The 27,953-nt window shown below is 38.0% G+C and overlaps 1 protein-coding gene across 4 annotated transcripts in view; it reads left to right on the forward strand.

Annotated features, from left to right (window-relative positions):
• CACNA2D1 (calcium voltage-gated channel auxiliary subunit alpha2delta 1) overlaps positions 1 to 27,953 on the forward strand; it is a 499,056-nt gene that overhangs the window by 383,553 nt on the left and 87,550 nt on the right. For all 4 annotated transcript variants that reach the window (XM_082632141.1, XM_082632142.1, XM_082632144.1 and 1 more), the window contains one exon: positions 24,012 to 24,170. In XM_082632141.1, the coding sequence (XP_082488267.1) occupies positions 24,012 to 24,170 (159 nt within the window). The remainder of the gene's footprint in view (positions 1 to 24,011; positions 24,171 to 27,953) is intronic.

Consider the following 27,953-nt stretch of genomic DNA (forward strand, 5'->3'; position numbering starts at 1 on the left):
GTGTGGGCAGAATAGACTCTGACCATAAGAGAGAAATGTAACAAAAAGTTGCAGGTGGTGGTAGTTAGAAACCTATCCAGTATGTCCACTGTATCCAGTTAATGATCCTTAAAGATGGCATCTGACATGTCATTTAAAGCCAGTGTTTCCTTATTGATTTTCTATCTGGCTGATCTATCCATTAATAAAAGTGGGGCGTTAAAGTCCCCTACTATTACTGTACTACTGTCAGTGTCTCCTTTTATGTCTGTTAATATTTGCTTTATGTGTTTAGGTGCTTTATATTGCATGAATAGATATTTGCAAGTATTATATTCTCTTGTTGGATTGATCCCTTTATCATTTAAAAATTCCTGAAAATGTAACATTGTTTTTTATGAGTGGATACAGTCTGATGCCAGCACATCAGTGGACTTAGCACCATGATTCAAAGAACATACTGCCTCTTGAAGGACAACATTCCTACTCAAAGACTGTCATCTGCAAGCTGGAGCTTTAGTTGCACACTTAAGAGACTATCCCAGTGTTTTATCAGGTTGGCTCTTTTTAAGTGATGCAGTATATGGTAGACCCAGTGGATCCTGTGGCCATTTGTTTGTTGTTGGACCTCCTTCACCATAAAATAGATTGCTTGATTTGAGGAGATATTATGTAGGATTCCATGATGGTATCCCATGATGATAAATCAGACAGTGTGTGAATCCAGAGGATTAATGATACTGCATGAGGCATTGCAAACAAGAAAGGGGAACTCTCAACTGAAACATGTATCAATAGCAAGAAAAGCAAAATTGGCGCCACCCCATTCCAGAGGGATAAAATCGAATATAATCTGTTTGAAATCAAGTTGTTGAATGTCTTTTTGAAGAGTGATACTGTATTAAAGACTCAGCATTAGACAGTTTCCAATGGGTCAGCCATTCACTAATGGTGATAGCTGTATCCCACTTGGAGAGAAAGAGCCCATGTTTTTAGGCCCACATATATCCCCTCTTTCTCTGCTACCGGGCTGCTGCTTTTATGGGCAGTTGCTGCATACAGTGGACAAATCCTCCTCTCCACTCAGTTGTTCAGTACCTCCTCTGTATGAATGTTCTCTAGTGGTGATTGATGTGAGACAGAGATCTGCACATTTCATGCCTCCTCCCATAGGTCCATCCTCACGCTTCCTCTCCAGAGCTCTTTGTCTGGGGAAGGTCTTCCATTCTTGCTTCTTCAAGGGCATTGGCCAACCAGCTAAGCCATTTGCCCCTATGCAGGAGTGGTGTTGTCTTATCTCAGGCTACTTGCTCCCTCACACCAAGTTGATGACCAGGTGTTTTTTGCCTCAAGATCCATCAACATCCATCCCCTGACATGTTCTCCCAGTATCTGCTGTTCATATTAGACAGATCTTGCATCTCTTTTGTTGAATATTCTCTTTTTCTGTTTTCCTGGAACAGAGACTATTTTTCCAGGTAGGCCATGTTGAGACCTGGTCTATTTGTTGCCTAGAGCCATGAAGGGAGATGAGATCAGATCTTAAGGGAGAACATCATCTTTTATGGTCTCTGGGAATGGGAGAAGCTACTACCTTCTAAGAGGAAGAGATTACTTCTGCATACCCAGAGGATATAGGGGAATCTGGGAGTTCATTGTTCTCAATAGCATCTACCCATGTCCCCGTTCTACTCTTAAGATCCCATTCTTTGCCTATTGGTGTCCTGACTTTTGCATAGAAACCTGCCATGGGTGTGGATGTGGCCTCCTTTATAGTTATGTGACTTTCAAAAGCAAATTATCTGTCTGTTTCTAGCACACGTTGTCCTTCTCACATCAAAAAATTAGAATCTCTTTATTGGCTCCTGTATATCTTCTGGCTTTCACACTTTGCGCTTAGTTGGTAGTTGGCTGATCTGAGGTTGTCACTTTTTTCATTGAGTTTAACAACCAACCAACTCCAAGCCCCTATAATTACTGTCGTCACCATATTTCTCAAATGCTAGGTGCCTCCCCTTTATTCTGTATTGTGTTCCAGTCACTACAGGTAAAAATCTTAGCAGTTATGATGCTGTAGCCTCTGAGGGGTTTTCTTTACTCCAGTTATCACTGATATATAGCCAATTACCAGAGGAATCTTTATTGCCACATGGCTGGTGAATGATTTAATTCTGGAATCCCATCCTGATGATCTGTTTCCTAAGACCTCTGCTAGTATCAACTTATATTGTCTTTCCTCTGAAATAGTTCATGAGGTAAGGATTCAAGTACAAATGGCTTATTTGGAAAATAGTTCTAAGAAAGGTTGAGAGAAATGTGAGAAGTAAAGCCAAAAAAGGAAGAGAACTGATAAACAGTGGGTTATCAAACAAGTTACCACTGTGAGTGAGTAGAGCTTAATCCTCTGGGCAATTCTGTGAACCAAGGTAGACTGCATGAATTGAAATTGAAATTATTCTTTCCAAGGGGACAGTGTGCTGGAGTATTTGAAGTTAATGACTCCTCCCAAGGACGTTAATTCCCCAGTGTTCCCAGGCCACCATGTGCACAAGCAAAAGGCTCCCAGAAATCTTGGACAGTTAAATTTGGGCTGATACATGAGGAAATATGGATGGGGCACCAGTAGCATCTACCTCAGTTAGAAACTGAACAGTGCTATAAAAAATATGCTTCAAAAGATTTTCTGACTGAACAGTAGAAATGACTTTGAATGAATTTTATGCTTTCACCTTTTAGGCAGCAATCAATGATTCTTTCTTAATTAAAATAAAAAAAACTTAGATGGGATTGCCTTTGAGATTCGTTGTTTTTTTTTCCCCACAAACACCCACTGTATTTTATTTTTACAAGAGATAAATAAACTGACACCAAGCATTGTAAATGGATGACCACAACAAAAGCAACAATGACTGCAATTACCAAACATGAAACACACTCATACTATGTCATAATATTGACATTTAGTCCAGTAATCCTCCACTGTAACAGCTCCTTTACTTTGCAGTGAAAATTGATTTGTATATTTTTTGCCTCTGAGTCCTTGTGGGATTTTTTTTATTCAAACAGAAAGTCACAAAAATTATAATCATCCTCATCAATTCACTCAGTCCCATGTAATTAATTTTTTTATCTTGATCTTTTGTTAGCACTTTTATGAATTCATCAGTTTTCCATTAGAGTTCTGAAAATGCTTATTCATTCAGTTCAGCAGTGTAGTCAGTTACCAAAAACCTGTACTTGTCAGAGTCTTTTCTATGACTTCCGTGAAGATGAAACCCTTTTATAGGAACATTTTTGCAAAAGCATCAGAGTACACCCAGAACTCTCTGTAAATGATGAAAGCCTTAAAAATGACCCCGTTTAAAGATTTGATGAAAGTTCATAATAATGCAGTTGACAAGGAAATTTAGTTATTTCTGAGATACATTTTAAAGTAATAACTAGAATTATGATTTATAACATAATACCAGAACATATAAGATTTTTAGAAATTTCATGTAATGTCTGAAACATTTATATTAACATACTTCCATACAAATAACCCAAAGAAAGTTTAGTATTAGTTGTTTTTTGTTTTTTTATACTGCAGGTTCTTATTAGTCATCAGTTTTATACACATCAGTGTATACATGTCAATCCCAATCACCAAATTCAGCACACCACCATCCCCACCCCACCGCGGTTTTCCCCCCTTGGTGTCCATAAGTTTGTTCGCCTTTGAGATTCTTAATGCCTGACAAGTTTTAAGGACCTTTGTTTCTTCTAAAAATATTATGGTTGTTAAATGTGTATTTCTTTAAAGAAAATTGTTAACTAACTTCTTAAGAAACAAAATTGCAAGGTTTTTCCTTGTGATTTCTGTGAATCAGGTTAATATAAACTTTATTGATGCCTTGACAGCTCTTTGTAAATCCTTGCTGGGGTGTCCTCACTTGATGTAACTTCAATATGTGAACTGAAAGCATATAGGCAAAGTGAATATGTTGCTTGTAGAAAGAACTGGGAATGCATTTGATATGGAAGTAATGTATCTCAATGTGTCGAGTTAAAAATTATGAAAATATCTCAGTTATGTATTCAAAAATAGGGGAGAAGTGTGATATTAGAAGATGCAAATTCTAAGGTGAATATTGCAGAGGATGCTTCATCATACACTATGATGAAGTCATAGTGATATCACAATCTACTACCAGAGAAATTTTTTACTGGTCTCAGTTCCTAGTATATTGGCTTATTTAGTTGAGGTTCATTAATTTACTTTGTGGTTTATGGTCCTTATTTACCATAAGGAGATATTTTTGTCAACTATACTCTGATTTTTTTATTGACTATATATTTTTGTTTAATTCTGTTATTTGAGCAAAAACATTAGTACATTTTCATGGTTGAAAAGTCACTAAATGATATTAGCTGATCATATTATTCCAGACATAGATTTACCCTTCAGAAAATCAATACGAACAAGATCTAAAGTAGGTATGTGTTCATTATCTATCTAATTTGTGTATTAATCTTCAATTTAATCACATTATAGTGAATTATTAGAGTTAATTTTTTTAACACTGCTCATGAGACAGGAACTGTTCCATGTGTTTTTCAGAGTAACTCATTTATTCTTCACAACAACTTTGTGAGGGAGATAATATTACTGACCTAAATTTTATAGATAAAGAAACATAAAGTGTAGTAACTTTTCTAAGTGAGAAGCCAAGATTGGAGCACAGCTGTTTTCATTTATTAGTCTAGATTTATCCACATAGTTATGTGGTTGGATCCTGAAGGAAAATATAAAGTAAGTTTACTAATTTTAATGCATAATCTGATATATTTAAATAAATTTCCAAGCTATTAGAATTCTTAGAAATTCTAAGATAAAATATGATTAGGTTATAATAACAAGGAGAAATGCTTCTTTTAAATCTAAATTTATTATTAATTTTTGAAGAAAAAGGTTATTTATGTTTCAGTGGAGGACTTGTTTTAAGAAATCTGCCATATTTTGGCTTGAAAAAGCATATATGAATTGGATTATTCTTATAATTTCAAATAAACACTTAAACATTATATCTGGATTATACATTTTTCTTAGGTAATGTGTCTCCTTTTTATAAATTTATTTATTTCCTTTATCATGTGTCCTTTTGCTTCTATCAAACTACATAGATTGTTATTTACATTTGTATAATACTTAATGTCAACCACATCAACTTCATAATTTCAAAGAAATTCTTCATTTTTATTAGTTGGGTGAAAAAAATACCTGAAAGTGATACATTTAAAGAGAATTAAAACTAAGACGACATTGTAAAACAACTATACTCCAATAAAAATTAATTTTAAAAAACTTAAAAGAAAAGAATTAATTCTTATGTAACATTTTGGTCAAAGAAAAGTAAAATCATATTTTTGTCTTTAAAAGATAGGCCTTTCTCATTAAATAGAAATGTAATAACTTAATGATTTAGAGATTCTATGAAAAAAAAAACCTTCTAATATAGTTATAATCTCCTGGGGTCTATGTGTGTGTATGCATACAGATGTGCTTTTATATTTTTCTCTCTGAAACTGCTTGAAAGTCTAGGAAAGAAGCAATATAACTTTTAGCTTTTGTAACTTCAGGGAGGCATAATAATAAGGCACTGAGGATATCTGGTAGTGATTCCATAATTAACTCTGACAGTAATCTTCCCACAAAGCCCTCATGCATTTATCTTCATCCTCATAACCTAAGATCATGTCTGTCATCCAGAGTTATGACGCAGTCTGAACGCTTTCCCAACGTTGCCTAGAACCATCAGACAGAAAAGTCAAGCAGCTTCTCACTTTTAGGCTTATGTATCTAAGTTTCTTTATTTTTTTGAGAACGGTAATTTTTATGCTTCAATCACACATAAACGTCAGAACAAATGTTGATCATTTCCTAGTGTTTGTATAATCTCCAGGGTTGTTCTTTGTTGCAGACAGGAAGCCTGCTGTTAGGCAAATCTTAAATGCAGGCATAATGTAGCTGTTTTCCCACCAATCCAGTTATATACTTTGATAGAACTAAGTGGTAGATGATAAGAGCAGCAGTTCAATCACAGCATGTTCTGATTTGCAGGCAAAATTTCAAATGTTGACACAAAGAGTGGAATTTGTTTATGAAAGTGAGGAAGTTTGATGTATTAGGAGTAAAATACTGCAAGCCAGTGGAGGATGAAAGGAAAATGTATGCTGATTATGGACAATATATGAAAAATTAACAACTGAAGAAGATGGTCTTGTGTTTCAGTAAAATACATATTTTTATTTAAGAATTAGATTCAAATGTTAGGATTTCGTTAATGATCTTTGAGTCAGTTTTCTTGCGGGAAGCTTTCCTAACTTGTGGTCATTTTAAAATGCTATCTTTGATTATTCATCAGAAAGAAATAATCAAAATACTCCTTATAATATCTTTGCTATTAGTTGTAGGAGATAACTTTAAAAAACAAATCAACTCTACCCCTTGCCCCAACTGTAGTCAATAAACAACAGTTCTAGAGGTGACAATCTCTAAATGCCAGTGCAAAATGAGGAGTGAGGATCCATAGCCACATAGGAGGCTGGGAAGGGATGATCCTGATGAAAGGATCTGGTGACATTAGTCAGGCTAAGCTCTGGTTAAGTGACCTACTTCTCACTCTCCTCACAATCCTGCCTCTTAGATGTACTCATAGAATTGTGTAGGAGTAATGCACAACCTTTGAAACTGATCTCAGGTGGCCTTGGCCTGCAGCGCCTTGAAGCAGGGTTTCAGCTCCCAGGCAGAGATTGAGGTCGGGTCCCAGCAGTGAGAGCGCCAAATCCTAGCCACTAGACCAGTGGCCAGTGACAAGGCCCTGGCCCTTTGGCTTTGCAGAAAAGAATTCCCACAAAGATAGAAGGTAGTGAAACAAGTGAAGTATTTATTAGGAGGGAAAGGAATACAGTACATGTGGTTAGACACATGGGCGGGCTCAGAGAGTTGCGCCCTGGCAGTAGTTTGAATCACTCTTTGGGGCATTTCTTCCAGGTTTCCTTTGGCCAATCATTTGATTTGCCTGGTTCTGAGTCCGTATTTGGTATCTCGGGATCCTGCCACGTGTGCCTGTGCATCCCTGAGCCAAGATGGATTCTAGTGAAGAGGCCTATGGGTAGTTGACATCACTTACTATGGGGTGGCGCCCCCTCCCTTTTTGACCTCCAAGAAGCTTTCTAGCTGGGAGGGTCTCCTTGACTTCGAGAATGGAAATACGTGGCCTGTTATCTTCTATGTGGGCAGCGCCCAGCCTTCTCTCTCAATTGTCCTGCTATTCTCGTCTTGGAGTATCAGTCTACAGGGAATGAATCTCCAGTTGCTGGCCATGGGGGGGGGGGTGCCCATCTGCTTCCTGCCTCAAAACTACTAGTTATGTGAGCTTATACAAGTTACTTAAGGCTTACAGATCTGTTTTCTCCTCTTTGAAATAGACAGAACCATATTTAACTTGCCTTTAAGTTACTGAGCACCAAATCGAATAACACATGAAAAGTGCTTATTTATTGTAATCATTTTTCTGGTTATTATTATTGTTGTTGTCATCTTCCAACACTTTTCTTCCAACTGTTAGGAGACAGTTCTTTGTGAATGTGTCACATTTCTTCAAGTCTGAGCATTAACAGTCAGTTTGCCCAGATTTATGTACATTCCAGGATAAGAAAAGATAGAGATGTCTCCTTCCCCAGAAGAGATTTACAATGCAGAGTAATTAAGATATTGTCCATCTGGAGAGGAGGATGGGCCAGCTGCCAGCAGCCCCTATATGAGATCAAGGCCTTCCTCATCTTGGGATTCCTTACCTGAAACACACCTACTGCCTATGCAGGTGACCCCCGGCCCTCTTCCCATCCTCCTGTGGGAATTGAGTTGTGAGTGTGAGCAAAGGTGGCACTCTGGCTCTTGGTACTGCGGTTGGTATTGCTATGAGTAGTAAGCGGCCTTTTCTCTCTGACCCAAAGGGCTTGTATTTTTCTGCCAGTGTCTATGAAGCTGTAGGTGGATTACTCGTTAGCTTGCAAGAAGGATAAATCTCAGACACTTCCCAGTTCTTGGCTTGACAGTTTAACACCCACTAATGTCAGAGTGGGGCTTTGTTTAAGTATCGAATTGCACTGTATATGCAAGAAAGACATGATTTGGATTGTTCCTTTTCCTATGTGCTTTAAATTTCAGTTTTCTTTCTAAAATACCCCTAATGTGTTCCTAAACAAAGGCATGGTTTTCTTAGCTTAGGAACTTTCCTACTCTGTATATGATAATGAGCACATTTGTAAGTTGTGGCACAATTTAAATTTAAAAGTGATTTCTCCACCCTTGCAAAACAGGCCCTTTTGCCAGAATTCAAGTAAAATAAAAGATATTTAGCACACCAGTACAGTTTTGTGACATATGACTTCTAGGAGAGTAATTTCATTTCATGTCTTATCAAATAGTCATCCATCTAGATTTCAGGAAAACTTTATGTTGATTCATATCTCACTTATGTCAACAAACAAGAATATTGTAGTTTATGCCCTTTTTTCTTAAGGTGAGGTCTGTGGTCAAGCAGCCTGAGCAGCGCCTGGCAGCTGGTTAGAAATGCAGAATCTCAAGCTCTACCCCAGACCTGAAGAGCCAGAATCTGCATTTAGCAAGTCTCCCAGGTGATTATTAAGCAATGAGGAAATCAGTGTACCTTAGGGATGTACTTTTAGCAAAGTCCAGCAGGCATCTGTCTGGGGCTTGTTATAACTAATCATGCTTATCACTGACTTAGATTTTAAGACCTTTTAATTCATAGAATTGCTAGTTCTATGGACATTTATGAATATTTTATTTTGTAGCCATTTGCTTTTTGGAGGGAGGTATTAAAAAAGAGCAGAAGGAAGGAGTAGAATTAAGTTCATTAAGAGAACCAGAGTTTTCTCTCTCTTATATACTTGTTTCTTTAAGAAAAAAAAAAAAAAACTAAATCACTATATTATACACTTGAAGTTAACACAATACTGTAAATCAGCTATATTTCAATTTTTTTAAAAGTACTGTTTGTTAAGGCAAAAAAAATCGGTGCTTCTTAGAATTATCTTCATTTAAAAGACATAAAAAATTACAGACTGTGAAGAAAAGAGTCTGAAATAATGGACAAATTTAGTAATTATATTACTTGCAGGGCAAGTAATCAAGGTTATTTAATTTTTAAAAAGAGAGATTGCCAGAGGATAACTTAATTGCTTTGCAAGTATAAGGCAAGTTTATAAGAACGTGTTGACATGTATGATAAATATTTTTCCATTAATTACATGAGGCACTCAAGATAGTTTTTTATAGTTAGAAATTAATTGTTTTTGCAGTTTTTGAAATAGCAAAGTAATTCTTAAGGTGAGGCAGAGGGAATACTTTCATTTTGAATTGAACTATAGTTTTTAAAAGTACAAAAGTTATTGCTTTATTTGCTGGATCTAGAAGGACTATGAAAAGACTTCATGTCCAGTAAACTCATATGAATAACTGCACCTAACAGGTAAAATTTTTCAAAGTTCAGGGATACCTCAGAGATATTACCGGTTCAGTTCCAGACACCACAATAAAGCAAGTTTCACGAGCTTTTTAGTTTCCCAGTGCATATAAAAGTTATGTTTACACTAAATTGTGGTGTATTAAGAGTGCAATAGCATTGTCTTTAAAAAATGATGTACATACCTTAATTAAAAAATACTTTATTGCTAAAAATGCTAATCATTATCTGGGCCTTCACTGAGTCTTTTTTTTTTATAAATGTATTTATTTTATTTATTTTTGGCTGGGTTGGCTCTTCGTTGCTGCACGCAGGCTCTCTCTAGTGGTGGAGAGCAGGGGCTATTCTTCGTTGCGGTGCGCGGGCTTCTCATTGCAGTGGCTTCTCTTGTTGTGTACCATGGGCTCTAGGTGCGTGGGCTTCAGTAGTTGCAGCACGTGGGCTCAGTAGTTGTGGCTTATGGGCTCTAGAGCACAGGCTCAGTAGTTGTGGCTTGCGGGCTCTTGAGCGCAGGCTCAGTAGTTGTGGCGCTCGGGCTTAGTTGCTCTGTGGCACGTGGGATCTTCCCAGACCAGGGCTCGAGCCCTGGTCCCCTGCATTGGCAGGCAGATTCTCAACCCCTGCGCCACCAGGGAAGCCCCCTTCACTGAGCCTTAATCTTTTTGCTGATGGAGGATCTTGCCTTGATGCTGACCGTTGACTGATCAGGGTGGTGATTGCTGAAGGTTGGGGTGGCCGTGGCCATTTCTTAAAATAAGACAAGAGTAAAGATTGCTGGAGCGGCAGGGAGAGTGCTATATAGATGTCATTTTATAACAAATTTCAGTCAGTGATAAAATATCTTTGTGTTTTAAGTGACCAGAGTCAATCTCACTCATATTGTCAGTATGACAGTATCTCTACTCTGCAAACACATTAGGTGTGTGTATCTTGCTCATTGTGTTCTTTAGGCAAAGGCAGCCATCATCACAAATGATCTTTTTTCAATTAGGGAAGATGTTCCAAGTACTCAGTTTCATGTACCGTGAAAATATTAAACGTATTGGTCAGCTCTGCATCACAGTGTGGGTGAAGAGGAAGTGATCATAGAGTATGTGGTCATTTGGTCATTTCATCTTTGGGAGCTGGCATGCAAATTTCCACAGGGCTATGAGAAAAATACTTATATTAGGAATAATACTGATACAATTATTATATCTTGAGAATGATGGAGAGAAAGCTGCCCATATTTCTAGTTGGATGAGTGTTCTGGTATCAGAATTGCACACTGGTTGAGATGGTTGAGAAAATATAAATATCAAGTTGTTAGGAGCAAGGAAGCTAAATACAAATTAATTCTGAAGCAAAAGAGTAGCACACTCTCAATTGCTTGAAATTCTTATAAATGCCTATAATTAGAGAGGTTTAAAAGTTTTCTGTACCAACATGTAAATAGAATATATTAAAAAAGATACTTGGGACTTACTCAGAAATTCTTTCAAGTTTTTGACAAAAGTCAACATACTGAATTTTGGGCATGTCATGATTCAAGTTAATGGGAATATTTGTTTAAAAATGACAATTATCAGAAGTTTTGATGGGCCATGATTTATAATTAGAGGCAAACATAAATTGTGTCTTAATAATGTTCTCAATATTTTCACTTTTTATTGATGCCATTTTCTTTTGGTATATACAGAATTTCTTATTCCTATGCATTTATGTAATTTTCCATCATAGTTAAAATTATCAGATATAAATATGATTTTAGAATTTGAGGGGCTTTCCAAGTGATCTAGCAAAGGCTTTTATTTCAGAAAGAAAAACCTGAAGCTCAGAGGAGATAATTGAATCAGCCATGGCTGTGGGTGCTTATTACAGGCAGGACCTGAACTAGACCTGGTTTTCCTAAACTGAATTAAAATTCTTTTTTTTTCATTATTTTTTTTATTAGTTTCTGCTTTATAACAAAGTGAATCAGTCATACATATACATCTGTTCCCCCATCCCTTCCCTCTTGCATCTCCCTCCCTCCCACCCTCCCTATCCCACCCCTCCAGGCGGTCACAAAGCACCGAGCTGATCTCCCTGTGCTATGCGGCTGCTTCCCACTATCTATCTACCTTACGTTTGGTAGTGTATATATGTCCATGCCTCTCTTTCGCTTTGTCACAGCTTACCCTTCCCCTCCCCCCAAAATGGTCAATTTTTTATTAAATTTTTTTTTTCTGTAGGCCAAGGAAACTGTAAGCCAGCAACCAATGTTAGGGGACAGCAACATCAATTTGAGGACAGGAGTGGTCAAGTCCCAGAGTGCTATTAGCAAAGATACTTGTGGCACCTCTAGCCATGGGAGGGTGACCACATGTCTGGTTTTGGCTGAACAAGAATTAATAATAGAAATTAAAATCACATTCACAATATTAGCAAAAGCCATGAATTACTGGCAGTACTTTTACTAATATATTTAGGACCTGCATTTTACTTTATTTTATTTATTTATTTTTATTGACGTATCTTTAATTTAAAATATTTTACCCGTTTTGGGTATACAGCATAGTGATTCAGTATTTTTACAGATTATACTCCATTAGAAGTTATTACAAGATAATGGCTATAATTCCCTGTGCTATACAATATATCCCTCTTGCTTATCTATTTTATACACAGTCGTATGTACCTCTTAATCCCATAACCCTATCTTGTCCCTTCTCCTTCCCTCTTCCTACTGGTAACCACTGGTTTGTTTTCGATATCTGTGAGTCTATTTCTGTTTTACTCTTTACATTCGTTTTCTTTCTTAGATTCCACATATAAGTGATATCGTATGGTATATGTCTTTCTCTGACTTACATCACTATGCATAATATTCTCTAGGTTCATCCACGTTGCAGCAAATGGCATATTTTCATTGTTTTATGGCTGAGTAATATTCCATTGTAAATGTATACCACATCTTCTTTATATATTTGTCTGTTTATTGACATCTGGGTTGCTTCTGTCTCTTGGCTATGATAAACAGTGCTGCTATGAACATTGAGGGACGTGTATCAGTTAGAATTAGTGTTTTTGTTTTTGCTGGATATATACCCAGGAGTGGAATTACTGAATCCTATAGTAGTTCTATTTTTAGTGTTTTAGGAACCTCCATACTGTTTTCCATAGTGGCTACACAGATTTACATTCCCACCATTGAATATTATACTGACTGTGAATTTGTCATAAATGGCCTTTTTTATGTTGAGATATTTTCCCTCTGTACCCACTTTGATGAGAGTTTATATCATGAATGGATGATGAATTTTGTCAACTGCTTTTTCTGCATCTATTGAGATGATCATGCGGTTTTTATCTTTCCTTTTGTTAATGTGGTCTATCAAATTGATTGATTTCCATATGTTGAGCCATCCTTGTACCATGGAGTAAATCCAACTTGATGATGGTGTATGAACTTTTTTATACATTGTTGGATTAAATGTACATTTAAAGTAATTATTGGTAGGTATGTACTTATTGCTGTTTTATTACTTGTTGTCTGGTATTTTTTTATAGTTCTTCTCTGTTCATTTTCTTTTTGCTTCTTCCCTTGTGGGTTTTTTTTTTTTTTTTTTTTTTTTTCTGTATGTGGGCCTCTCACTGTTGTGGCCTCTTCCGTTGCACAGCACAGGCTCCGGACGCGCAGGCTCAACGGCCATGGCTCACGGGCCTAGCCGCTCTGTGGCATGTGGGATCTTCCCGGACCGGGGCACGAACCCGTGTCCCCTGCATCGGCAGGCAGACTCTCCACCACTGCGCCACCAGGGAAGCCCATTCCCTTGTGGTTTGATGATTTTCTTTAGTAGTATGCTTGTGTTCCTTTTTTTTTTTTTCTATGTCTATTGTTGGATTTTGATTTATGGTTATTATGGGGTTCATACATGTTGACCTGTAACTGTATCTAGTTGTTTTAAATTGATAGTCATTTAAGTTCAAACACGTTCTAAAAGATCTACATTTTACTCCCCTTGCCCACATACTGTGTTTCTGATGTCATATTTTGCATCTTCATGGTTATCCCTTGTTTACTGTAGTTATGGTTCTTTTACAATGTTTTGTCTTTTAATCTTCATACTGGCGTATTTAAGTGGTTGATCCTCAATATGTGCAATATATTTGCATTTCATAGTGGGATTTCCCCTTTCATATAGATTCTTTTTTTTTTTTTTTTTTTTTTTTGCTGTACGCGGGCCTCTCACTGCTGTGGCCTCTCCCGTTGCGGAGCACAGGCTCCGGACACACAGGCTCCGCGGCCATGGCTCGCGGGCCTAGCCGCTCCGCGGCATGTGGGATCTTCTGGGATCGGGGCACGAACCCGTGTCCCCTGCATCGGCAGGCGGACTCTCAACCACTGCGCCACCAGGGAAGCCCCATATAGATTCTTACTTCTTTTTCTCTTAGAGAAGACCTTGTAACATTTCTTTTAGGGTATGTTTAGTATTGATGGACTCTTTCTGTTTTTGCTTGTCTGCGAAGTTCTTTATTTCTTCTTCTATTCTAAATTGTAATCTTGTTGTGTAAAGTATCCTAGGTTGCAGGTTTTTCCCTTTAAGGACTTTGAATATATCATGCCACTCTCTTTAGACCTGCAGAGTTTCTGCAGAGAAATCAGGTGATAGCCTCATGTGGATTCCCTTGTATGCCTCTTCGTTTTTCTCTCATTGCCTTTAGAATTCTCACTTTAACTTTTGCCATTTTTATTATGATGTGTCTTGGTGTGGGTCTGTTTGGGTTCATCTTGTTTGGGACTCCCTGTGCTTCTGGATATCTGTTTCTTTCTTCAGGTTTGGGTAGTTGTCAGCTGTAGTTTCCTCAAATACATTTTAAATACGGTTTTCTCTCTCTTCTCCTTCTGGGACCCCTATAATGCGAATGTTGGTATACTTGTTCCAGCGATCTCTTAAACTGTTTTCATGTTTTTAAATTTGTTTTTCTTTTTGCTGTTCTGTTTGGGTGATTTCCATTATTCTGTCTTCCAGATCACTTATGCATTCTGCTGTATCACTTGGTCTGCTACTCATTCCTTATAGTGTGTTGGGGTTTTTTTTGTTTGTTTGTTTTCTCCAGTTACTGAATTCTTTATTTTTGATTGGGTCTTTGTAGTATTTTCTAGTTCTCTGTTAAAGTTTTCACTGTGTTCATCTATGCTTTCCCCTAATTCAGTTAACATTTTTATTACCAATGCTTTGAATTCTTTATCTGGTAAACTATTCCTGTTTCATTAGCTCTTTTTTTCAGGGATTTTCTTTTGCTCTTCTAATTGAGAGCAGTTCCTCTGCCTTTTAATTTTGCTTAAATTTATCTGCCTCTACGAATTTAGCTAAAGCAGTTACCTATTGCAGTCTTAAATGTGTGTGCTTATGGGAGTGTGTCCCTGTACAGGCTGCATGTGCCCAGTGCCTTTGGTGGGAGAGCTGGATTTGACGTGGATGCTAGTAACATCTTTCTTCAGCCTGTGCTGACATCTGTCACCCTGGTAGGGTGTGGGACTGCACACAGAGGGGCTAAAGCTGAAGCTGGGTGTGAGGCAAGACTTCCCCTCTGCTCACTGGCCATCACTGCCCTGTTGTGGGTGGGGTCTGATCCCAAGTTGCTGGAGCAAAAGCCTGGATGTTCAGGCCTCAGTTGGTTCTGTTCTCTTTAAGTTTGTGCTTTCCTCTCTTCCCAAAAATGGGATCCTTGTCCCAGCGTGGGGGTCATGCTGAAGCCAGGGGGGCCCATGTGAGCTCTCGGCTCATGTTGTCCACAGACAGGAGTGCGAGCTGTCTCAGATGAGCTGCTCCGTCAGGTGCAGTTGTTTCCCTTGCTCTGCTCAGACACAGACTTGGGTGCCAGTGCCTTTTGTCCCTCACAGCTGATCACAGCCCTAAGTCTCTGCTGCCCCCACTCTGTGGTAGAGCCACACCACAGGGCAGGCGGGGCCCACATGGACTCTCAGCATATATGGGGGCATGAGCTGTGATGGAGCAGCTGCCATCAGAAATCTGGACTTCTTCTGAGGCGCTGCTTGAGTAAGTGCCAACAGTGGCCACTGCCAGTCCACCCAGGCTCCGCCCTGGGATGGGGTCACCTCTGTGTCCCTGTGTTGAATCTTCTTCCCAGTTGTGGCCACCTCAGAACCAGTGCTGCACTGTGACATGGAATGAGTGGGACCAGGGCGTTCTCTCAGGTCGGGCTGAGCCAGGCAGCAAGGTGGTCATGGGCCACCAGCAGCCGCTAGAGTAGTCTTCTCTTCACCCTGATTTGGGAGCAAGCCAACGCATGCATGCACCCCTCACAAGTGACGTCCAGGCTTCCCGCAGCCCTCCTGTTCATTGCAGAGGTCCTCCCACCAGACAAAGGGTCTCATGTCCCCCATGCACGACACCAGTACTGGTCTACCCCATCTGTGACTCACACTGCACACTCCCCAGGGAGGGTCTCAATCTGTGTAATTTCCCTTTTCCTTTGAGTCCCCTCCCAGGGGCACAGGTCCTGACCCAATCACTTTTCTTCCTTTCCTACCCAATTACATATGTATCTTTCTTACAGTCTTGGTTGTACAGGAGTCCTGATGACAGTTTCCAGTTAGTTTTCAGTGAGAATTGTTCTACATGTCGATGTAGTTTTGATGTGTTTGTGGGGGGGAGGTAAGCTTCACATCCTCTTACTCTGCCATCTTGATTGATTTCATTAGGACTTGAAGTTTAAGAAAGAGAAAAGAGTATATGAGATATATGTATAAGAGTTGAAATGAAGGAACAGTAATAAATGTGGAATTGATGAATGATTCTTCCTGGAATGAAAAGCTGACTCGTGAAGATACCAGTTTGTCCCAAAATTATTGGTAAATGTGGTTTTAATTCGACAAAAGATAGTTCTCAAGTTCAATAGGAAAATAGTGGTGGAAAAAGTAGCGTGACAGACTATGGCAGCTTATTCTTCTGGCATAAATTAAAAGTGATTAGACACCATGGAGAAGAGTTTCAGGGGTTTGGGTTTGAAGTAGAGTCCTGACCTTAGTTGTTGAGTGACTCTGAGCCCTTTCCTTGACATTCTAAGCCTCATTTCCTTAACTGTATAATGGAAACCATATTACAGCTAAGACTTTAAGCTTGGTCAAGGTTAAGTGAATTAGTACATGTGATGTTCTTAGATTGGCATAGCTGTGATTTTCAGTACATGTCAGCTAATATTTTTATTATTAATATTAAAAAGTAAGAAGCTGGTGAAATAATGGAAAGGAATATGTATCCAAATAGTAAAGGAAATGTATCCATAATCTTAATTTATTATACACAGTAGATCAGGAACCAATAATTACTCAATAAAAGGGAAAATTGGCTATTTGAAAAAAAATTGCTTAATCTAATTGTCCCCTCATACTATTGGGGAAAATAATTTCCACCATGACTAAACACCAAAATGTAAAATAAGCAAACAAAACCATCAAATATTAGTAGAAACTGTAGATGTTTATTATCTGAATAATGGATGGTTTTCTAAGCATAAAAATACTTTAAGAAATCATAAAGAACAGGATCAATAGTTAAAATTAAAAGGTAAGCAACAAACTGGAAAAAATAGGACTTACAATTCACAGGTTTATATGACAATTAATATGTGAGAAAAAAACGTTCACTTCATTAACCACTGAGGAATTCAAGTAATTATTGAATATTGAAATATTATTTTAAAGTACAGTTTAGCAAATAAAAATGTTGTGTGTCTGAGAGTGAAGTGAGACTCTCACACATATTTAAATTGGCTCAATATATCTAGAAAGTAATTTGGCAATAGATAAAAACCTTAAAATCATTCTTAACTAGGAATAATATATACATATGCATGTGGGTAAATGCTATAAGCTATTTTCTCTGGATTTTAGAATAACCATTTTGTTGCTTTATAATATTTCCTAGTTTCCTATGAAAAGTGGGAAAATCAAAATAGATAACAAGTATTTTAGTAGGAATAAAACAACCAAGATTTTTAATATCACAGCCTCTGTTCACTTTCCTTTTATTTTCTTTCATTGCCATCTGGTGTCCAAAATGTAGATCGCTTCTGATACCACAGCCTGATATGCAAAATTGTTTGCAGTTTATTTAATTTAGATAATCCATTTAAATTACTTTATATAATATAAATTTGTTATATAAATTATTTACAGTAGTTAATTATGTAAAGTAGTTTACTTATATTTTATAATTTTAAAAAATACCCATGTTCCAAAGCAGGCCAGTCTGAACTTGAATTGTTTTTGCTGATCATCTACACAGCGGGAGCCCATAATTTTACACTGTATTTCTTTTTCATGGCAAAAAAAAAAAGAGTTTGAAATACGTGGATGAGGTGAATGGGTGGAAATTAAGGACATACTGAGTGGTCAGACAAAGATTAACTGGACCACTTTTTCTCTGCAGTTCCAAGTGGAAGAATATCACCTTTGGATTTATTTTGCCTTTAATTCTTCAACAGTCTAGGGGAAAACTACTTGAGCCCACCAACCTCTTCAGTGGGAGGCTTGGTACTCCATGAAGGTGTATTATAGGTGCCATTTGTAGACAAGGTTGCTTTTCAGGAATTTGATGCCTCTTTGACTTGTGCATATCAAGGCAATGTCAGCATTTCATCGTTTGTATCCCAGGTTAATCCAATGAGCAGCAGAGCCTCCTCTCTCAGAAATATTTTGTGGATGATTTCTTATTCAGTGCAGGACATCAGAACAAAAAATAGACCTTGCCTTTACAAAGCCAAGAGTCTAAGTTATTTCATTTGAGAAATTAACAATTTGTTTGGATCTTAAATTATCTTTTAATTTGATATGTGTACTCGATTGTGATATTTAATAGGAAGGTTCATTGGAAGCATTGAAATTTACTGTTCATGGTTATTCCCAGAGACTGTTTCAAGAACTAAACTAATGTTTGAGGGCCACTTGTACCATCCCAGTAGTGAACTTTATTTAAGGGTCACTAAAGCTGATATTGTTTATATGAATCTTTCTCATGAATCTAGGAATCTATTCTTATTTCTTATGAAGTATACTAATGTTTTTACTAAAATAATTTTTAAAACAATAGAGTTGCAGTTGATTTAACATTTACTATGTGCCGGGCTCCATGCTAGGTATTCTGCATACATCTTCATTTGGATATTTTAATAGTGTCTTTTTGGACAGAGTATTTATATTTATAAATGTACAAATTTTACAAGATATTGCAGAACTAAAATACAGGTTCTATACTTAGAAGCCTTTAGCTAAATTATTGATCAGTATCTGTGCACTGTCTTCTAATTATCTTAAACTCCATACATTCATTCAGTAAATATTTATTTTGTATGTTTATTGTACACCAATTATATGGATACCAATTAATATGTCAAGTACAGTGGTGGGATGGCTGTTTTCTTTTTTGGCCATGGCTTTTAATCCAGTCAAAGAGTCTATAAAGATATCATACAAAGAAATATAGAATTATGACTGTGATGTATTCCATAAAACAGATATATCTAGGCCTATGAAACTTTTAATGGGGTGATTTGACCTAGTCAGGGAAGATCATGAAAGCCTTTTATAAGGAAAGAATGTTGAAGTAAGTGGGACAACAAGTGTTGTAGGCGGAAGCAGCAGGGTATGTGGAAGAGGAAGACAAAAGAATGTTCAAATGCTGGGGCAGAGATAGAAATCCCTCCTCATTGCTACCCCAGATGCTCACGTTAACCCACACACCTTCCTGTCTCAGCGTTCCAGCAGAGATTTTTCTCAGCATTTCTGATCAGGGACCTACCTGGTTGAATTTTATGGGATTGGGAAAGGAATGAGCATGACGTTAGTTTGGATTTGGGGCTCTGTAGGATTAGTTAAGTATACATATTTAAAAGAAGTATTTTCTTAAGAGATTACAAAAACAGGACTCCTTAAGTCTATTTTCAGTCACCATGTAGTATTTCAAAGCTTTGTAATGCTATATTATTAGACTTTTGCCCTAAGTGGTGGTTAATGTATTAAATATGGGGTTTATAAATTACAGTCTGGACACATGTCACCAAAGACTGTAATTTCAGTTTGTGAAAGTAAATCTGTTCTTTTTTTTTTTTTTCTATTCTAAAAGCAAGTGAGTCTAAGATGTCTGAAATATATACTTACCTAAGTCAGAACTTTTCACATTTCTCATTCCTTTCTTGGAGAATAAGATTTGCCATAGGGATTTATACTTTGTAAGTTATTCCTTTCTCTGCATTATTTATGAGTTTTGTTATGAGTATAATTGTAGTGTTTCTGTTATACACCGCTGAATTTGTATTTAATGAATTGAATTTACATTTAATCAGTTTGTGTTAAAGTGACTTAATGAGATGCTTCACTCTTCTGTGTTCAAAGCAGGTTAAGGCCAACCGAAAGACTCCGGGCAATACATTATTCAGTGTTCATTTTCTGCATAACTTGTAATTTTATCAAGTTTCATGATTTAACTAAATCACGTAGTAACATTTCCTCTAATCATTTCTAATGATTCTTTAAGGTCAGATGTTTTACCGTTAATGTATTGGCAATCTATTTTTATTTTTACTTTATTTTTTTACTTTCTAACACGGGAATTCTCATATTATTTTGCTTTCAAAACGGGATGTGTAGCATAAGATTGTGTCAGATTATCAAATAATGCGGGGGAAAGGCAGTGGGATTTGGATCTGAAGATACTGACTTTTCAATGTTTGACTTTATTGAAAACAAGTATATTGGAATTTTGTTCTCATATATATGATGTACCCAAAAGTAGTGTTCCAAGTAAAAGTGAGAAAGAACTCAAGATTTATCTTTGCAAGACATTTTACTTCCTGTTTTATCTATACTCTCTCCAAACCTTCCACCTCCTGTTTTACTTTATCCTGATGACCTTGCTTCATGGTCCACTGGAGACAAAAGCCACAGGCAGTAATATCATTTCCCCACACCAAATCTCTGTACACCCAGCGGCAGGGACTCAGCCGTCACTCTTCTTTCCCAGAACAATGAAGTGGATACGTGGTTTCTTACAGGCTTGTTCCTCTAGGACCATGTGTATCCCATCCTTCCCCATCTTCACAAGGGCTTCGTTTGTCACCTCTGTTCTGTTGCCTGCACCGTTTTCTTCCTTCTGTCTTCAGGATAAATCCTCTCTTGCTCTAGTGACCCTTTGCTTTCCTGGTGGTGCAGTGGTTAAGAATCCACCTGCCGATGCAGGGGACACGAGTTCGAACTCTGGTCTGGGAAGATCCACATGCCGCGGAGCAACTAAGCCCATGTGCCACGTCTACTGAGCCTGTGCTCTAGACCCCGCGTGCCCCAACTACTGAAGCCCACGCACCTAGGGCCCGTGCTCCGCAACAAGAGAAGTCACTGCAATGAGAAGCCCGTGCACTGCAACAAACAGTAGCCCCCGCTCATCGCAACTAGAGAAAGCCCACGCGCAGCAATGAGGACCCAACACAGCCAAAAATAAATAAATAAATAAAATTTAAAAAAGAAGAAGCCTCTCCTCGACCCCAGTCCACCCCTTCAGGGACCACCCTGTTCGTTCTCTGCTTCGCAGCCGAGGTGCTCTGAAGACTTGCCTCTGCACGGGCTAATTCCTCCCATTGTTGTTCAGCGCGCTCCATTGTGTTCCACCCCCCCGACCTGCAGACGCTGCCTGTGTAACGGGGATGAGTGCAGTGGGTGCTCTTAAGTCCTCATCTTTCCTGTCTCTGCCCTGCAGTGTGTTCTTCTTGAGACTGTTTTCCTCTCATCATCTGAGCCAGTCCAGTCTCCTGACTTCCTTCCTGCCTCCAGGGGATCTTAACTCCTGCTCAGGTTTCTCAGGGACCCCTCCTCTGCTTCACTTTAAATCACATGGTTTTAAACCAAATTTCTCTGCTGAAGCTTTCCGTGTTTTTTATATTTACTCAAGACTTCTTCTGAGCCTCTTGCTTTCAACCTTATGATTTCTTGACATCTTCATTTGCGTATCTCACATACTGAAATCTCACCCGCACTGGAACTGTGTGTTTCTCTCCCCTAATCCTCAAGTGTCCCTGAATCCGTTCCTCCTCCGGCCACGCAGATGCCCATGTCAGAATTCTCTTCTTACTCGACGCAGACCCAGTGCACCATCACAAGCTAGTGATTCTTTCTCCGAAATAGGTTTTGAACCCCTCTTTTCGGACCATCTCCGTGCATAACAAAGCCACTTTGTCTGTTCAGCTGGGTTACCGCAATAGCCTCCTAATTATTTTCCATCCTGTGAATTTTGCTCACCTTACATCCAATTCCTAAACAGCAGCTAGGGTGAGCTGTTAACGTTCTAGATTAAATTATTTTGCATTTGGCTTAAAACCTTTCGTGACTGGCCGTTCGATAGAGAATATATGACCTAATTGTTTAGGTCATAACAATGTGCCTAATTGTTTAGCATTTCCATTAGACCCTGCCTGCGTCCCTGAGCGCATTTCATGTCATTAGTCCTCATATGAAACTGAGCTAAACTGTCCATCTTTATGTTTCCCTAAGAGGCTTCTTTCCTTTTTATCACATCAGGGTCTTTTTACGTGTTGTTCTATCTGCCTGGAATGTTCTTCCTCCATAGTCTTCAAGGAAACATTTCTGTGGAATCACAGGAAATGCCATTTCTTAGGGAATTTTCCCCCCAGCTGCTTACAGTCCGAATCAGAACCCATTCTCTAGATATTATCTCTTAGACGTTAGGATTATATTGCTTTACATAACTCATCATGATTTATTGTAGTATATTGAGAGGCACTGCGGGAGTAGTTAAAATCCCAGACTCTTGCTACAGTGCTAGTCTGAATCCTGACTCTCTCTTACTTATTTGTTACGTGACTATGGCCAAGTCATTTAACTATGCTTAAGGTTTCTCATCGGGCTTCGCTGGTGGCGCAGTGGTTGAGAGTCCGCCTGCCGATGCAGGGGACACGGGTTCGTGCCCGGGTCCGGGAAGATCCCACATGCCGCGGAGCGGCTGGGCCCGTGAGCCATGGCCGCTGAGCCTACGCGTCCGGAGCCTGTGCTCCGCAAGGGAGAGGCCACAACAGTGAGAGGCCTGCGTACCGAAAAAAAAAAAAAGTTTTCTCATGGATAATAATACTGCTTACTTGCAGCGCATTTTCAAAGAGGAAATGATGAATATTTGTAGAGCAAATAGTCAATGCAGCACAAAGTAAACACGTATAAGTGCTTACATACATATATATGTGTGTGTGCATAAATCACCTCATGTCTGAAGGCACAGAGCTCTCACCTACCACAACTCTGGACACATAACAGGCCGCCAATGAATATTTGCTTAATGGATTGATGAATTGTACAGTGTACCTTATCACTAGGCTTCAGGGATCTTCAGAGAAAAAAGAATGATGCACTATATTTATGAGAATAGATAATCACTTATGTAAAAATGTATTTTGGCTTGTGATCCACCTATTAAAATCATTATGTGCTTTTGATCTGAGACTGTCTTCAACATTTGATCTGGCCAGCCCCTTTCCTTTTAGCAAGTATGTTTTTATTATCATTCTCATTTTGCAGATGGACAATCTAGGCCCCAGGTGCCTAAGGGGCTTGTACACATAGCAGAGTTTATAAATGATAGGACGATCCCATTCATTTTAGTGCCCTGATCTTCTTGCTGGAGTCCTATTCTTATCTTTTTGGAAATATCCAGTGAACTGTGTGAACACTTTTTATACGGTTGCTGAAATTACTTTGGTGATCATTCTTAAATTTTCAATTGGGGCAGATATTATTGGAGTTTGTTTTCTCCTCCTACAGACTCTTTGTTGTTCAGGCCCTTATCACTCACAGCAGTAACTCTGCCGTGACCTGCTAGCCCTTTCTCTTGCCTCTGTGATTCCACTGCATTCCCTATATAACCTCTAGAGTGATAGTTCTGAAAGGTCACTCATTGTTCTTGAGTCTTTCAGATTACTTTCCTGTTTTAACCCCCGTGGAAAGACTACCATCAAATTTTAAATTTACTAAACGTCTTTTCCTGTCATTATGTGTACCACTTTTCCATTTAGCGTTTCCTCGTGCGAGGCAAGTGAAATGCTCAGTTTCTCCCTGTATTCTGTGCAGGCATCATCATATCATTTCTGCATTCTGAATATATTTCATTGTTTGTTGAGAGTTTTGTGGATTTTTTTTTTTTTTTGTAATCTAAATGCTCATAAAATTTGAGAGCTGGGAGGGACCTCACATAACTCAAATCCCAAATTTATAATCAGGGAAACCAAGCTAGGTTCAGAAAAGTGTCAATAAGTGACAGGCTAATACAGTAGGGGTTGGGGCGTGGATGAAAATTACTGTTTGATCTTTAGTGCACTTCTGTTACCAATCTACTCACTTTTCTTTTTGAAAGAGAAAGCAATGCAGAAGGATTGAGAAGTATAACACAAATTCAGTAAAAATTACGTGATTTATTTTAATGTTGGTTTATACATTTACCTTTTTATCTTTTGCAGTTTAACAGCAATGCCCAGGATGTAAGCTGTTTTCAGCACCTCGTCCAAGCAAATGTAAGAAATAAGAAAGTGCTGAAAGATGCAGTGAATAATATCACAGCAAAAGGAATCACAGATTATAAGAAGGGTTTTAGTTTTGCTTTTGAACAGCTGCTTAATGTAAGTATTAATACTACCCCCTTTTGTCTTTTATTATTGAATTGTAGGATCTGAATTTCAATATCCTGGTAGTTACAGCTTGTAGGGTTAGATAACAGTTCTGTTTTTCATTCATTTAGAAAGCAGATGTATCTAGGCAGTAGAAATGTTTGAACTTTTTTTATTTTTAAATCCAAAATTCAGAAGGTTTACAAAATGTAGATTTTCTTTTTCTTTTAGATCTTTTCTTCTACCCTCTTTTTTCAAACTATGTTTAAAAAAATACATTTGTAAGGTAATTATTTAATATAATTTTGAAGAAGCACTGGAAACTTAGTTGGCACATTTAGAATATCATCTCTTTTGTCTTATCTCCATTAGTACTGTGTTTATTTGGAAACTTGTGCTCTCAGTCATCAAATGGTTTCTGGAAATATTTCAGTTTTAAACATCTAGTTTGAGTCTTCAGGTTGTTCCTAAATGTATAGAAAGGTCCAAATGGTTAACATCAAGGTAGACAGGAAGAGCAGAAATTCCTTCCAAAGAGACAATTCCCTTGAATGAATCATCAGTGTCTATAGTTAGGCTTTTAAACTCTGGCACACCCACTACCTGTCCCACATCATAACAATATTATAACATGAATCTCACACTGCGGACTAGTACTTTCAAATGGCCATGTTGTCTGTTTCATTTGAACTATTTGAAAGCAGGAGCTATCATTCAGGTTTGTATCACTTCTGAAGCAATAGTATTGCAGTGGTTCAGAGTATGGACCTCACATTTCTCTGCCTTGGTTTCCTAACTGGGGTTGTGTAAAGAATGTCCACAGAATCTGTGGACATAGCAAACCACATAGAAAAGCACGTGAGGGGTGGGATGGGAAGGGTGGGAGGGAGGGAGACGCAGGAGGGAAGGGATGTGGGAACAGATATATATGTATGACTGATTCACTTTGTTATAAAGCAGAAACTAATAAAAAGAAAAAAAGAAAAGCACGTGAGACCGTAGGCTGTTGAGTTGGTGTTATAATTCATTAATAACTAGCATGTGGCCGGGACAGAATCAGCACATAATTCCTATCATATTTGCTGAGTCACTAAATAAGCCCTTATATTTGGTCTTTTCTGCAAACTTGATTTCGTCGTTCCCGAAGTAAATCTTCTAAACAGTTTTCAAGATCTCTGATTGGGCGATGACTCATTGATGTGTTCATTCAGCCAATATTTATTGAGTGCCTCCCAATTTATCCTGTCACAGTGCTGTTGCTGAAATTCCAGACATAAACAAAACCATTTGTTCTCAAGAAGCTCGAGCCTAACATGCTAAATCATCATTTCTCATATAACGTGTTAGTGCTGTTACAGGGTATTCACGGTGTGTTTGCTCAGAGCAGCTTGGGGAAGGGGGCTCCACTTACCCAAAGGAGGTCAGAAAATTGTTGCACTTCCTTGAAAACAGGATTTTGAAGAATGAGCAGAATCTAGGTAGGTGGTGAGGGAGATAAAATGAACAGCATCAACAAAGGCACAGAAGCGTGGGGTGTCATGCACATTGAAAGAATTGCAGGTGGATTGGTGTGGCTGGGCCATAAGCAAGAGAGGAGAGGTGATGGAAATGGAGAGACCATGAGCTGTCTTTAAATGAAGTGTGTAGGAGCAGATGAAAAGCTTGTGGTAGGAGAATGACACGGTCTGATGAGTGTTCTACGTTAAGAAGCTATTGTAACAATCCTGGTGTTGGACTAGATGTGCAGAGATGTTAAGGCGAGTGACCTGATTGGGTGGGTAGGAGGGGATGCCGGGAGTGGGAGGGGGTGATTCCAAGTTCTCTGAACTGGAAAACTAGGTGGATGGTGGCACAGGAGTCTACAAAGAGGGAATGTGAGAGTAGAATTTTCAATTATTTGGAGTGTGAGGTAGTGATATTTTTTTTAGATACCATTCGATAAGCAAGTAAGGAGTTAGAAAAGCAAAGAAGTTCCACACTGCAGTTTTCGGGGGAAATTTTCTTTGGTAAAATGTGTATGATTATTAAATAATGTATGCTTATTAATAAAAAATGAAAACTCAAAACTTTAAAATTCAAGCGTAATTGATCATTAGAGTGGGATATATTCTTTCTGTAGTAAAGGAATGTGAAAGGTTTTTATATTAACTTTTTTTCTCTTGAGTCAATAGTCAAGTTTTCTAGATCTTGGCATTTTAATTATTCCTCTTAGTGTTGTTAGCTGATCTCACTCAGTCCTTCCTATTCAGGTTTCTGTTGTGAAATGATGAGGAGGCGTCTCAAGCCTAATGTACTATTTCAGAGGTGGTCATGTAGAGGGGCCACGTTAACTCCCACGTTCATTATTAGTTGCTGATAAAATATGATCTAACTCCTATTGACCTCTCCCACTGCCTTTACCAAAGTTGTAAATGATTTTTAATATGTCCTCAGTAGTAAGCCTCATGTGTTCTGCTTTCCACATGTCCCTTAGACATTACAATTCTTCATTTTAAAATAATTTTCCCAAACGCCATGGCTTGCCTTGTTGAGCTGAAGCATGTTCTGTTACCTCTTTCAGACACTTCTAGTCTTTTCTCATCATGCAGTGCCATTCCTTCTTTTTTGTTTGTCCCGGCAAGGTTTACCCTTAAGATCACTGAATCAAGTGTCAAATAGAATTAGACGTTAAGATTTGAATTAGTCTTCAGTTAGCATTTCATAAAATACTAACAAATATATTGAGATGCATTTTTCCAAAAAAATTTTATTGAGTGCATACGATAGATGCTGTGCTACATACTGGCCACAAAGAGATACAACAGTGTGTCATGAAATACCATATTACCGTAAATTACCAACCCTAGCTGTTGTATTTTTATTGACATAATCAATTTCTTTCCTCTGCTTAGTTCCTTCCAAGCCAGTTACATATACTTGTTGTGACTGTGTGATTCTTAAGATAGCTGCAAACCCAATGAAAAATTGCTGAGATAGACTCTGCTTTCCCACAAGTCCTGCGGAAAAATGATGTTGAAAACACAACATTTCTGCATTCCTTTTTTTGTGGGTGTCTTAACGAATGATCAGCAAGACTCAACGTGCTAAAAGTAACTTTGATACTTGCATTTAGTGATAATAATAAGAATACCTCCACTACTTCAAAAAATGAAACGAAGTTCTGTTCTAAAAACTTTAGTTACTTTACCACTTTTCTGAGACAGTCCTTTAGGTAAATATTATTTTGCCCATTTTACATATGCAAATAGAAAACACAAGTCATCAGAGAAACTAATTTTAGTTTAAGGGACTTCAACACCTTTCACAAAATTATTTTGATGATAAAATATGTAAATTTTTGTATGGTCACATTTTCAGATAATTATCTTCAAAAATAAGAATGGTGCTTGAATGTGATAAATTGTATTAGTTAATACTTGAGTTTTCACAATGTTTGGTTAAAAGCCTTAACTCCCCATGGTCTAATGGCCTAGTCAACGGGGTAAGAATATATGAAACAGGATCTTTTCATCAGTAAAGCAAAATGTTGTCTTCATTAACTTTTCCCATCCCAAATGGGATTTACCTTTTTTGACAAATATGAATAGGGACCTTCAATAAGCTTAAATACTATAGGAGAATTAGTGATTTTTTAAAAAATGTATTAGTTATTTAAAGACCAAGACTGTGCTGTCCAGTGTGATAACCATGATCACAAGGGGTGTTGCGCACTTGAAATGTGCCTGGTCTGAACTGAAATGTGTTACAAGTACACACTGAAATTTTAGTACTTACTATGAAAGAAAAAAAAGTATA

Source organism: Mesoplodon mirus, assembly GCF_964341445.2.
Source record: "Mesoplodon mirus genome assembly, chromosome: 9".
Lineage (NCBI taxonomy): Eukaryota > Metazoa > Chordata > Mammalia > Artiodactyla > Ziphiidae > Mesoplodon > Mesoplodon mirus.